Source organism: Pogona vitticeps, chromosome 13, assembly GCF_051106095.1.
Source record: "Pogona vitticeps strain Pit_001003342236 chromosome 13, PviZW2.1, whole genome shotgun sequence".
Taxonomy (NCBI): Eukaryota; Metazoa; Chordata; class Lepidosauria; order Squamata; family Agamidae; genus Pogona; species Pogona vitticeps.
Window position 1 is genome coordinate 9,234,797 of NC_135795.1, and position 14,835 is coordinate 9,249,631.

Consider the following 14,835-nt stretch of genomic DNA (forward strand, 5'->3'; position numbering starts at 1 on the left):
AATAACTTTCTGGATGCAGGGCATGCATTCTTCCACTGAGCTATACTGCCATTCTCTGTCATATTAATATCTGCTTCTGAAAAAGCAGGCATGCAATAAGACAAGATTTACAGACCCTTTGGACATACATGTCTAACTGAATCTTAACTGAAAAAGTTACTATTTTGGACTTTACCTCCCAGAATTCCCCCTTGCTAGTTGGGAAATGTTGGGGGCTACAGTCTAATACAACATTTTCCCCAACCTCTGGCTGCACTGCTAAGCAAAGATTAGTTGTGATCTCAATGCACAATGCCTTCTTCTTTATTCTCTTTTATCATGCATAACCAACCCCCACCGTTTCAACTTAGAACCATCAGAACAGATGCTTTTAAGTACTGTATGTCAAAGAGGATGTATAGATTAGTTTGCTGCTGCTTACCCCAGAAGTGGTCAACAGCTGTCTGCTCCTGTATTGAAGACTCATCCAACAAGATTGACATAACGGATCCATCACTTGTGTGGCTACTGAAACTACTGTGGCTAAAAATGGAAGAGCTGGGCACATGTTTTCTTGAGGTGTGTCTTACAGAGCCAGACTGTTTCACCACATTTCTACGTTGTTTTGTAATTCTTAAAGAAAAATAAATATTAAAGGAGTAAGTATGCAAATTTCAATAAAAGCTTAGACATATAATAATACAGTGGTGCCTCGCAAGACAAAATTAATCCGTTCCACAGTTAATGCTGTTTAGCGATAATTTCATCTTGCAAAGCACATTTTCCCATAGGAATGCATTGAAATTTAATTAATGTGTTCCTATGGGAAAAGTCAGCAACCAAAAAAAGTCACTTGCCAGGTACAGTAGACCGAGCTCCGCTCCTCACAGTGCCTTGATAGCCCCAGAACAGCTGGACTCTGTGTGAGCAGAGCACCCAACAGCTGAGAGTCGGCAACCAGCAGAGAGGTGGCAGCCATTTTGAGAGGCAGCAGCCATGTGGTCGCCTCTCAAAATGCCTGCTGCATTTCTGCTGGTTGCCGCCTCTCAGCTGTTGGGCGCTCTGCTCAGAGTCCAGCTGTTCCGGCTACCAAGGCACTGTGAGGAGCGGGGCTCAGTCTACTGTACCTGGTAAGTGACTTTTTTCTGACTTTTTTTGGTTACTGACTCCCCCCCCATAGGAACGCATTAATTAAATTTCAATGCATTCCTATGGGAAACCCGCCTCACAAGACGAAAAATATCGCAAGACGAGGCACCAAAAAACTCACAAAACCCGCTCATCTTTCGTCCCGCAAGACACCACTGTATGTAAAAAGGGACTTTAAAAAGTATACCTCTTTCCACATCAAATCTTAAACATTTTTGAACTCAGTCAGCATCACTGAAGAATTATGACTTAAAAATATGCATGAGGGCAGGATCACAAAACAGTTTTTGGCTAATGGCAAATAAGCAGCAAGACTGAAATGCCTTTGATTGAGACTGCTGTAAGCTTGCTTAAATTAATACTATTGACTTATACAAAAACAAGAAAATCTAAACAATAGTAAGTTTACAGACTGAAGGTAACATGCAAAAAGAAACAGAAGAATGTTTAGAATTTCATGTTACACAGCTTTTTAATATACATGTTGTATGTAAGAAAGTTTCCCCCTCATGACTGCAATCAATAGGTCATAAAATCAAAGCTAGGCACCAGGCAGACTGTATGTATGGCTATTCTGAAACCATCTGGCTTTATCTTAATTTTATAACCTTGCTTAATAAAGAGCTCTTAAGCATCAAACACTAAAATCCATTGTTTTACAATGAGGTTGGGAAAAGTTTTGTTTTTAATTTAACTACATTTCTCAGAATCCCCTAGCTACTATGGCCAGGGAGAAGTAGCTCCCCAAGTTAAGTTTCCCAAGCTTTTATTCTATACAACACCTGATGTACATGAGCCCCATCCTCAGAGAGATTTGTAAAGCAAATCACATTCACTTCTACTATGAATACACTTAAATTGTTGCAAGCAGTGGGACTGTTCTTTGCCTGCCAGACATCCAATTAGATGCACCAAGTTTCAAAAGATTTTTTTTTATTTTAGGGAAATCAGCAGCCTCACCATGCTTTTCAATGCTATACAGAAATACAAACAGAAACAAGAACATGTACATCATGCTGAACTAGACAAAAGGAAAAAGAATGGTAATGGTACGTGGATAATTTGTGTTATATAGATATCAAAAGAAATGCTTACTTTGGTGACTGTTCTACAAAAGCTTTCTTCCCTGCATAGGAGCTACTGCTGCTGCCACTGATATAGATGTTTTCATTTTGGGTATCCTTGGCTGTACTATAGACTGAAGCGGAAGAACGTAGGCTTCGCCGTGACATTCTTGGGGAATCAAAAACAGGATCCAATTTGTTTTCCGTCTCAAAAGCCAGAGCAGTTGAGGAGTAACTTGAACTGTAACAAAACAAAAAAGAAAAATATTTGCATATCTGTAGCATAATCTGCCATTCTGTATCTCAAGAGGGAGATAGGAACACACTCAGTTAGGGTTGTGATATCTGTATTAGCTTGCTGACTGGTTTCAGATTTAAATTCAGACTGTCAGATTCAACCTGCTGGTCCTTAATCTTGGAAGTCCTCTGTAATTTGAGATCTGCCTGACTCAGACAGTGCCCTCTCTCTTATCTGAGCTCACTGCTGAGGTAGCCATGCTTATTATCATGTTGGGCAGGGCAACTTGCAATGCTTCAGATGTTGTTCAGCTGAAATTCCCATTAGCTCAAGCCAGTACAGTTAATGGTGGGGGATGATGAGATATTCCATCAACAGCTGATAATTGGCTTAACTGATTGGGCAAATGAAGTCAAAGACAAGGCAGAGTAGACCACTTCTGTCTATAGCCCTGTGATTCTGAAATAAACATCTTGAAAGAGTGTCACCATGCCACTCTATTAATCTCTGCAAAGAAGTGGGAAATAGAGTAAGTTCAGAAAGGATCAAGTTGGCCCATGCACATTAGCACATATTTTAAGAAGTCTATGGATAATTACAGACCAAACTACATGTCAGAGCAGATTAAGTGTAGTTTTCAAAATGACCTTTCATCTCTCTCCTGCAACATGAAGCCTGAGTTTGGACTTCTCAACAAGTCACAACTGTATATTACCATGAAGAAGTAAGTATGCTTAATAAGCAAATGGTAATGGTAAACAAATGATTGCCAGGACTGTGATATACTGAACCATGCATATTTATTTGAGGAGATAAATGTGTAGGTTATTCATAGTAAGCCAGACTTCTCAAGAGTTTTAGTGTACCTTGATATCTAAAAGCACCCATATGCATCACTATTTCAGTCATTTTCTACCTATATTGTGTGTCACACAATTTTTTAAACCCAAACATGTTCCTGCTGGAATATTCAGTCTAGGCCCTAGAGCAGATAACTGATCTAGTCATAAAAAGTCATTTATGAAAACCTAGCTATTTTATGGAGAAATTGAAATTATTGTAAGAATAAGCTTTTAAATATCCAGACCAGTATCTTGTTAGGATTTACGGCTTTTGGACTGGAGGTTGCAAAAGTGGTCACAAGTATTTGGAGAGAGCCAGTCACGTGAACAGGCACACAATTGGTTTCTCTAAATAACTGGGGTTGTATTTATTCTCCATGGAGTAAATCTAAACAGGATACTGATCCTTGTGTGAATTACGCAAAATTAAAGTAACATTGTAAGTTTTCAGAGATGGAAAGAAGTCTAGCAGGAAAACACATACTATGTTACCATTAGTGGCTCAGTGGAAGGAACAGAAATTGGTTTTATGTCCAGCTTCTTTCCTTGTCAACAGGAAGCGATTCTCACTTGCCTAGAAAAATTTCCCACTGGTAACCAGATTGCCTCTCCCAATACAGATCATTTTATTACAGGCAAGAGGAAAATTATCTTTACTATTTATTGTCTGGTAATCAAGAATGGTACAGAAAAGTGGGTCCTTTTATTGAGAAAGGCAGGGTAAAATATAAACAAACAAACAAATAAAAAGGGTTTTTTTAGAGAACAAGTGCTGTACATTACTCTAGTTCAATAAGCCCTACCACTTTCCCTAAAAAATCATGATCCGTGAAAACCTACTCAGGCAGCACTCATATTTGGCCTCCCATTCTTTCTCTTTCGTTCCTTGAGCGACTGGTAATCTAATAACCCCCTCTGACAATACTGTATTGCGGTCTTCCTAGCTGGTATACCTGCCTATAATTATACTACAGGATGATACATTGAGATAGCGCAAATGGGCACACTAATAAAAAGCTGCAAACAGGAAGTGTAGCCAAGACAGGGAAAATCTCCACTACAAAATAGCAGTAGATGTCCCAGTGTTGGCTTTTTATTCTATTATATCTACTATGGAAACTTGTGGAGGGACCATCCTCTGGATATGCATATATGAATGAAAATAGGAAAAACTGCCACATCACTTTCAAATACAGTATCGTGTACATTCATGGACCTGTGTATGTAAAACACTGTGGGAATAACTTCCATATGTGCAAATTCTACAGCTGATTTCTAAAAGGTTTTTGCAGAACTGTACTGTGAAGAAAAACTGCATGTTAGATACTCTCTCTTCTCATCTACATGTCGGAAGTATAAACGTTTACTGCCATCTGGAATCAAGTAAAGTCACTAAAATATTTTTGAGGTTAGGGGTACTGCTTTTGCTTTCATGACTTTTCACACAGCATGTTTGTTCATTACCAGCGTTCACATTTTAATTACTGTTGGTCATTCATGCATAATGCAGTCTTTCTGATCATTACTCACTGATCTACATAAGCACTCTGTGAGGTATGTCACTAATATTTCTTTTTTACAGAAGGAAATGTGCAGTTGTGAGGTAATAATTGCTCAAGACTACCTGGTAATTCCATTCTAGATTGAGTCACAAAATAAAGCCAAAAAGGTAATAGCCAATATTCTTTCCATTAAAATAATAAACTACAGGTAAGAAACAGTATTTAGAACATGCTGCAAAGGTTAAAAAATGAACCACTCTATTATAGGTTTGTACTTAATACTAGTGCTTTGGCTAGACTGAATCAGCAGTCTTCAACTAATGCAGGAGTCCTCAAAACTGAGAAACATCCAACCCAGATGATTCAAACTTTTACACAAAATTAGTAAGCTGCAGCATGGACTGGTAATAAAGCAGCTGCATGCATGACTATCCCACATTTTTCCTGTACATTTGTTCAGAATTAATCTTTACAAGAATTCAAAAGTTGCATTAGTAATTAGTACAGAACAGAAATCCATTATCATTAAAGATGGCAATGAAAATTAACTAACAGTGAAGTTGTGTCATTGTCACTGTTTAGCAATACTGATAAACATTCATCAAACAGCAAGATAATTGTACTGTATTAAGTTATTTTAACCTCCTTTAAACATGTACAAACCAAAACAATGGCAGCTGGGTGTGGTTCTGGAACTCTTTACTAATAGTGAGTCACTGTCTTAATCACCAGTTCCATTGGCTTAGGAAAAACAACAACCCCCAAACCAAAACAAACACCAAATAGCTAAAGTATCTCCCAAAGAAAACACAACAAGCTCTGTAATCAACAACTAAGTTTCTTTTCTTGCTTTAGAAAAATTTAAAGTGTGCCACAAGGCTCAAAATAAAGAAACAAACTAGGTTTTATAGTATTCAACTTCTCTAAAAGTTAGAAGACTCTCACCTGAGTGCATAAGTATAGCCAGTGTTCTCTGGAACACATTGGGGAGGGGTATACGTGTGGAGACGTGAAAAATCCATGGTCACTGTTTCAAATCATACTGTAAGAAGGTGAAAATATAGTGCTATAACAGTTTAGAAGGCAGAAAAGGAAGAGCTCTTGCATGGTTCAGCCTGTTTCAGGACACTGAAAATGGTGCTGGAGGCAGGGTGGAGATCCTGCCTCTCACTCACCCCCAATCAGAAATAATATACTTTAAAAAAAAAAGACTGCTGGTGTTAGATACTCCTTATCAGAAGTTGCACAAACCGAAATACTTCCTCTTATGAAGACATTTCCAAAAGCCTATGTTATTCACCAAGTTTCCTGAACTGCTATAATAAAATATACCAAACTGTGGCTGTAACTATATCACTATGTTGGATTATTCAGTACATGTTATTACTAGATGGAACTGAATTGAAACACTAAGAATAATTTGCAATACCTGCAATTTACTATGAATCCTTTACAGTACCTACCTTGATAGGGTCCAGAAAAGTATTGCTGCACAAATAAAAACTTTTCATATTTTTAAGGTTTTGAGATGTACAACCCAAACAGACACGTCAACAAAAAGTGATGAACTTTATATAAGGAAAAACTGTTTTCTTTCAAAGGTTCATTTTGTGCTGTTGGAAAGAAGGCAGTGAATACGTCTGGCTTGGCCAGTGTTTTTAAAGGGACAGCCCTGTTTTGCTGGGATTGGTCCAACTAATTGCATGGGGGAAAAAACAAAGATGCTTATGCACATACTCCAGAGGATGATCACAGCCACGAATCTGTGACTCTGAAATCTAGTGGTAGATCTGAATCATTGGAACTTGTTTCGACCAGAATTTCTTAGTGAGCCAATTTGAAAGACTGGATAGAGATTTAACTAGATTTGCTCACCTAGCTGTGCTTTGGGCATATTTTTGAAGCAAAATCCCAAATCAGGTGAAGTATTTTTGTTATTGTATGCAGTGGTAAAGTCCACTGTTCATGAAAAATTCCAGAGGGACATGCAAACCCTTCGAATTGCTTGACGTAGTTCTTCGGATTCCAGTCATAAATTAACACACACATCTAACAAAATCCAGAACCCCCCCCCCCCAATTTTAAGTAAAAACCAAACACCTAGGGGGATACTAGTTTGAAAACTAAAGCTAACTGAAATATTAAGCAAACATTCTCACTATTTAATACTGCAACTCAAGTAACAACAAGGAAAGCCTTTTCACAAGAACAATGTAACAAAAGCCTTTTGTCATTTGGGAATTGCAGCCCTTAGACTTCCTAGGAAAAGTTATCTTCAAAGTTAACCTCAACAAATATAATCTGCTTTAAATATAACGTCTTGCACACATTCCACCTGTGGTGTATATTAGATGCACACCAAGACTTCTGTTGCAACATGTTCCATATAAAACTGCAGTAATAACTGGTATAGTACCATACTTTGGTGCATGCTTGGGAGAGAGATAGAGGGAGAGAAAAGAGGGAGCAAAAATATTTTGGGTCCTCTATTGAATTTTCATTTTTTCAAAGAAAATTAAAAATTTTCTAATTTGCAGACAGACACACACACCCAAATCCAAGTAGGCAGTATGTACTGGAGTCCAATCCACTAAATTTAATTCCAAAATACAAAACTCCTGTCTCCTCAACAGGAACAAAGACACTTAACTTTTAACAGATTATGCCCACCTCCCTAACATGAAAAAAGAAGAGACCTGTTTTTTGGTTGGCATCTTAAAAAGAATTACACTCATATGGGTATTGGAATACTTAAGGCCAACATAGTTTTATTTTTCTTACACAATAACACAGATAAGTATCAGCCCTGCAGGATGGATTAAAATCAATGATTTAAAAAATAAATAAATAAAAAACATTTTTTCATTTAAATCAAATTTGTTTTAATTAAATGCTTTTGGAGTTCAAAACTATCTAGTTTTATAATTCAAAGGTTATCAGCATGAAATAGAATTTAGTTATGTAGCATGAAGCTGTATATTCATTAAATATTTGCATTTTTAGTAAACTAATTCAATTAATCCAAGTTATCCAAGATGAGATAACATGTACTTTTTCACAGAAAAATTGTATACAGTTAACAAAATTCAGGAAAATACTTTAATCCCATTGTTGTTCTGCAAATTTATGCACAAAGAATGAAAACATTAATATTCATGCAAATATAAGAATATTTATGCTATATGTCATTGTTTTGATTAAATAAAACAATTTAAGTAGTTTTCCTAATATGAATGATTAATATATTCAACTAAAATCTGTTCCGATATAGCTGTTTTACTAATCTGACAGGTTATTATTCTAAATATGAAATCTTTATCTGGTTGCAAATACTAAAGATTATAACTAACATCCAGAATGAGTATTCACATTTAAAAATCATGATTTAAATTGAGTCTTACTGATTAGTGACTTAATTCATGATTTAAATCAGCTTGATTTGAATCAAATCCACCTTGCAGCCCTCCAAAGTTTGCCATGGAGGCTTGTAGGATTCTGTGCTGATTTTTTCCTAGAAAGCATGCCACAACATGCAAGAAAATGGCAGGAAATGTGTTTTTCCAGAACAAGACAGCTCAGTAGTTTAGGCATCTGGATGTGGAGCCAGAGGTTGGGAGTTTGATTCCCCACTTTGCCTCCTTGACAGAGGCTGGACTTGATGATCTATAGGATTCCTTAGATGATTACAATGACACAAATGATAGTAAAGGGCTGTCAGGCCCTTTTATTATAATTGTAAGAAAAATTACTCAGCTACTGACACATTAAAATATTTTTGATCTGTCCTGTAGCAACATGTTGAAGATCAACAAATTGATTAGTTAAAAAGTAGCATTCCTCTTTGTAGTTCTAATTTGTCATCAGAGGCAGAGGTGTTCACTCCCATTTCTAAAACCAGCACCTCATAGTGGAAAGGGTGTGATATCTAATTGTCATTCAAACTGGGATACTGCCAAACACACCCAGGAACATAGCAAGCCTCACTATGGTCTAAGCTGGCTTTCTATCAGGCCATCACACGAGAAACATATACACAGCGTGAGAATGGGTCCAAAATATAATGCCTCTGCTACAGGGTTTAATTAACTGTGATTTGGTTTAGAACCAAGATGCTCAGAATCATGCGAAATACTTGAGAAAGGTGATCACAAGTGCCACATGTGTTAGGCTGCTGAATACACTGCCCCAAGAAGTCAGGTGGATCCTTCCCTTATCAGGCAGAGATGTTCCTCAACAGGCAGGTTTTTAAGCAGTAAATTGCCTCAGGAATGCTGGTTTTTAATTTATAGATTTCTAAATGTTTTTGAATGGTTTTAAATTTTAATATAGATTTGTTTTTAAATGTGCCATTCATATGGTATTTTAAATGTGTGTTTTATAGTTTTATTTCTTGTACGCCGGCTTGGGTTCCCTATGAGGAGAAAGCTGGCATATAAATAAAATACAATAAAATTAAAATTAATAGATTAGAGAACTTGTCTCCATGTACAGGTCAGTGACTCTATCAACAATTTTGACAAATCTTGTGCAATTCTTGTACTCTTTACTATTAACAAATACTTTAGAAGGGCACATACAGAGCTTTGCCTGCATGAGTAGAAACAAACTGAAATATTTGTTTAAAACTTCAACTGATAGTATGCATATCCCTTCTTCATATTGTCATTATTAGATGTTACAATTCTAATTTCTAGCAGAGAGACTAAAATCCCCCCTTTAAATGTATTAGTCTCTTTCAGCTGATGAAATATGAAAAAGCTTTTGCAGAAGAAATCTTCATTTTTATGGGATCACATCACACAGAAATGTATTAATTAAAAAAACATTCAAAATAAATTCTTGATTTTTCTAATGGCAGATGTATTGGGGAATAATTTAAAAAGAGCCTGCAAAGAAACAACACATCACAACACAGTCCAGTACTATTCTGGTTCAGATGCTATGGTTCCCAGACCACAAATTTAGTCAGCAATCAGTACTCATGTGCCTGTCTTGCTTTCTCTCTCTCCCTTTCTCTCCTTCCTGGCTAATATGAACTATGCTTACGTTTGAACACAACCCTTTTATGCTTAACTCAGTATGAAAACAACTTCTAATTCTGATTTCAATCTCTGGTACGTATGAATGAACACTTAAGGTTACTAGTATGTACTAGTAGTTCAGATGAAAAGCTAAACAATAGTTAATGTTGGCCAGGAAGGAGAAGGGAGTGGAGAATAGGCATTTGAGCTCATTGGCTTTTTCCAACTGCTTGAGTGGTTTGTTGATTGTGCAGCATATTACTTTAACCAGACCAGCATAGGATGATTGTAAACAACTGCACAGCTGCATAGTAAAAGGCTAGCAATGCTGGAAACAAATCAGAAACCTGGTTTTGTCTACAGTGACATCCTCCCCCCAGGGCCCAAACAGAGCTATGAGACACTGTTACTTAGCAAGCAACATTGCCATCAACAGATCTAATTTTGACCTGGCTGCTCAACAGCTGTCGTCATCTTCCTGGAACCCACATATGAAATGTTAGACTGCTAGGAAAGGAGTTTTAATAGACACAAACACTAGCTCTACAATGAATACAGACTGAGTTCTACAGGAACTAGGAACATAGCTGCATATACCCCACAATCCACCTCCTGGTCAGAGATGAGCTGTTCAATCATTAGGATTCTTGTCCTACACTAGGCGTCTGGAAAGTTTTCAAGAACCAAAAACTAATTTCCCCCCCTTTGGAATGTTCTGGCACTTTTATGAGAGAAAGGCTCACAAGATTGCTGGAAACTCCAAGAGGCACTTCATCCTTCTTTTGTGAAAATGGTTTGTGGCCATCCTAAAAATGTGTCCTAGTGAAGAATTAATACATAAAGCTAAATAAATAGCAGTTCTATAGATTAAATGGGAAATAATCTTGGGGGATTTAAATAAACCAACCTCTGACCTAAAGGCATAAGAAAAAGACAAGTGGATTCCCATCTGCTGTGGATAGAGTAACTTTAAGAACACAGAAATATGGCTTGAGGATGAAGAAACCCTGTCTGATGTTAAACAGCCCAAGTGTTTTCAAGGAAAGAAATGTCTCTTAGGAGCTGAGCTCTTAGCTGAACCTTTTTGGAGAAATGTTAAAATATCTGGCACACAGGCAGGAGTAGATAAACGCCTTTTTTTTCTTGGCTGACTTCATACCATAAATCTTACAAGCAATTCTCTGTGTCTCACGGGAATTTGCATTAAAAGAAAGAAATTAAAACACGACAAAAGATCAACAATAGATTGGGCTGTGACAGAAGAAGAGAAAGATCAAGAACAGTCAAAACTTCATAGTCTTGAGTTCCATTAAATCTAAGATTCTTAGTCTCCTTTGTTAGGTGAAGCCACTACTGTGATTGTCACCTGGAGGGCCTGGGTCTTGCACAGCACATTTCCTGTAAGGGTAGGTGGAAGAAAAAAAGATGCAAAACAGCTGTTAGCCACTGTACGAAAAGTGAATCTATCACTTAGGTCATCTGGAATCTGGAATAGCAATTGGAAAAGAAAACTGGAAAGGTATCTGATTAATTTCTTGCTAATAGTTGTGTGGCATGTGACTGTCAGAACTACCATGTGTTTACTTTTGCAGTCTGATCTCAAACCTTTGAGAACTCCCAAGTTCATCTGGCAGGTCTTAATGCCAATCAAGTAATTTCTTTAAAGGACCAGTATCAATGGATTAGGTTGCATTGTCAGGGCAGGCTCACATCTATCATGACCCATATGTATAGAGCTCTTGCAGTTCTATCCACCTATCTATGATATGCACTGACATCAGTAAATAGAATCAGAGAACCTTTGGACATCGAAGGAGTGTAAAAATTAATGGTTATGTTACGTTACGCTGATAACCCTCATAATCTTAATGTTACAGTAATTTGTTTCTGCTCAGCTTTCCTCACATAAACCTTACTTCATTTGTTTAGCCCATCCTGTATTGCTGAAGTTTTGTACAGAAGTTCTCTGCCACCCTCCATCTGATGAGAGTCTATTACAGCATCTTGTTAATCTGTGTTAGTTATGTATAAAAGACTGTGCCCTGTAGGTGATACCACTCTGCAGGACAGAGGACCCTTGGTTTAGTTTCTGTACAGTAGGAAACCTTTAATAAGCAAGCTAGTCTCAGTCAAATCTACAAAGGCTATGAATCTTGCAGCTACAAAGTATCTGATACTGTCTCCAAGCTTTTCATCTGAAGCTCAATGTTTCAAGCAGTTGAATGTGAGGTCTAGAATGACCTTTCAATCCCCATTCTTCTTGGGGTCCACTAACAAGCAAGGAGAATATATCAGAAAACTTTTCTAATGCAAACTGCAGTTAATGGCAGCTTTGGAAAACACATGGTCTTTTTAGGAATAATGTGTTCAGCTTCCACCTGGAGTCTCTAAGGAGAGGAACAAGTGAAACACTACAAATTTATTCTTACTGAAATGAACAGTACAGCCAAGAAGTTTTGTTCCTCTTGAAGACAAAGGCAGAAAATGAATATGGGAGGAAAAACCTTGCTCAGAAAAGGCATCAAGTCTTTTTGTTTTGTCTTCAGAACAAACAGGTTATTCCTCCCTGCTTGTTCATCTGTCTGGTGACAAAGAATTATTTGGCAGCATGGAGCACAGGAAGTTCACCCCAAAGGTAAACTGATCTGACAAATGCTACCAAAAATTGTATCATTTCTCTTGCATTACTCTACGGAGGACGGTACTGCAGTTTTACATGCAGAGGAGAAACATAAGCATTATAAGTACTGTAAACATGTGCCATCTTCCACAAGTATGCAAGATGGCCCAGTCTCATGAACAGCTGTATGTCCACAAAGCCCCTTTCACACTCTCCTCAGAGGTCAGAGGTGGGGACAGTCTGTGCCAACCTCTTCTCCTCTTCATACACTGAGTGGTAGTGAAATTGAGAACAGAGATATTGTTCAATACTTCAATCAGTTAAGAAGCAGTATCATAAGTTATGCCAATAAAAGTAGCCATGTAAATATCTAAACATGTTTTTTAAATATTATATAAAAATCAGTTGCAATCCTCTGTGCTGAACATTGATATCAAATTAGTCTCAAGCTTTCACTTTTGTGTGTGGGGGTAAAAACAGTTAAAAAACGCACACAATCTATCTACAATCAGACTGTTTCTGTCTTTTTTCATCCCACATTCCCCTACATGGGCTTGGGTGATAGGTCAAGAGTGGTCAAAATAAGTACCCAGTCTTTTCAAACACAATGAAGTAGCACAATGTTGTTGATGAAACTCATATATGACATGTCAGAGCTGCTGTAACTCGTAATGAATTCAGAACCATGGACATCCTTTTCCTTTACCTCACCAGTTGTTGAAACTGTGTGTGTAGCCAATAGCACAGCTGAATAGACATTTCTCTTCACTTTCACTTTTGATAAGAAAAGGGAATTGGAGCAATATAACAAACATTCACAGAAAATGTTTAGATGATACTATCACAAAAGAAAAGAAACATAATAGCTACCAATAATATGCAAAGGAGTAACAGGCAGTAAAATGGGTCCCTGTTTTAGAATGTAAAGGGACAGTATTACTGATTAATCATAATTAGAAAATATCTAACCAACTGATTTAGAAATAATACCTGCTATTCAAAAGCACTTTTTAAAAATTTGTTATTTTCCAAGCTATAATATGCAAAATATGTACAGTTCCAAACCACTTCTCAAAATAAACTGAGCTATGAACTCTTCCACTGCAACAAACTGAAATACAGTTAACCCAGGGAGTAACAAGACAGTTTACAAGTGGAAAAAACTTTGCTGGTATCTCAGGAACTTACATGCTAACTAAATATATGTGATTTAAATTCTCTTAGAGGGAGTATCTAACACCGTGCAACTCCACATGCTGCCCCCATGCTGCTGAAACAGGCTGAAAAAGCAAAGAGCATCAAGCAAATAACATAAGGAATATAACACTTAATGCAAAAGATTAGAACAATATTTCAGAACACAGTAAAAATCATATGGGAAAATTGGATATCTTGACAAACATCTGTTTCTAGCATACAGTATTTACTGCAAGCTTTCTCTGTAATATTATTTCAACTGCACCTGTCAAATGGAGCAATTATGACAATATTTTAAAAGTTTCCTATTTTACTCTCAACTTAAGAGGCACAGTCAGTTATAATGCAGCTCATGGGATCTAGAGCATATAAAAACACAAGAATATTTTATATATACTTCAGATAAAAAAGACTGGTTTCACTTTTCAAGCTAGAAATCCTCCAAGAGGGCAGTGATTTAAAAATCCAGCTAAACTTGTTTTATACATGAACTGAACCAGGCCCACATTTACTAAAAGACAAATAACGACGCAAAACACCCTAAACTGAACAAACAAGTTAGTTCCCTGCTATGAAAAACTCATGTTGCTCAGTTATGCTCCAAATCTATCAGACCTACACAACTGATCAGGAAACAGCTGCAGAGATACACCTTCAAACCTGGATCTTTTCAAAATGCAGCATCATTCAGTCCATATAGGAAGGAGAAATCAGAAATCATTCTTCAGTTCAGCACTGTATTCCAGAACTGAGCAGTCTTCTGACTAATAATTCAAAACAAGTTTGAGTTGACAGCACATTATTTCTATTCCACGCTGCAGAATCCCAAAATGGCTTCCCAGCCTCAACAAAGCCTGAAGGATCAGACTAATCTAATCCAGCCTCTTAAAGCTCCCATTGTCAGTCAGAGGCAGGCTTTGAATTTATTGGACGAAGCTACTTTAGCCAGCCTACAACATTTAACCCCTTAATGCCCCCCCTGGTGAAAAACCTTTTTGCCAGTGTTTTATTTATAGCTGCTGGTTTCCATGGGACTATAAAATCTCACCTTTTAAAATAGCTTTTTAGCAACTAGAAGCTATAACTGTACAGCAGCCCCCACTCCAATACTATGCTTTCCTTTTTTCCCTAGGCAACCAGAAAGACACACAACAACAGGCTTTATGAAGTTAAAAAAAAAAGAATAAAGAAAAGCCACGGTAGGGAGATGAACCAGGCTCCTC

General features: G+C 37.2%; 1 protein-coding gene across 26 annotated transcripts in view; it reads right to left on the reverse strand.

Annotated features, from left to right (window-relative positions):
* SUN1 (Sad1 and UNC84 domain containing 1) overlaps nt 1-14,835 on the reverse strand; it is a 50,716-nt gene that overhangs the window by 28,180 nt on the left and 7,701 nt on the right. For 6 of the 26 annotated variants that reach the window (XM_072982516.2, XM_078381538.1, XM_072982512.2 and 3 more), the window contains exons 1-4: nt 14,232-14,518; nt 5,720-5,816; nt 2,224-2,433; nt 422-612 (exon numbers count right to left, since the gene is read on the reverse strand). In XM_072982516.2, coding sequence (XP_072838617.2) covers nt 422-612; nt 2,224-2,433; nt 5,720-5,796 — 478 coding nt within the window. In that variant the 5' untranslated portion in view covers nt 5,797-5,816; nt 14,232-14,518. Of the gene's footprint in view, nt 1-421; nt 613-2,223; nt 2,434-5,719; nt 5,817-6,237; nt 6,383-13,603; nt 13,696-14,227; nt 14,519-14,835 lie in introns of those variants that run through there. The other 20 variants (XM_078381543.1, XM_078381539.1, XM_078381533.1 and 17 more) reach the window with 9 other exon arrangements.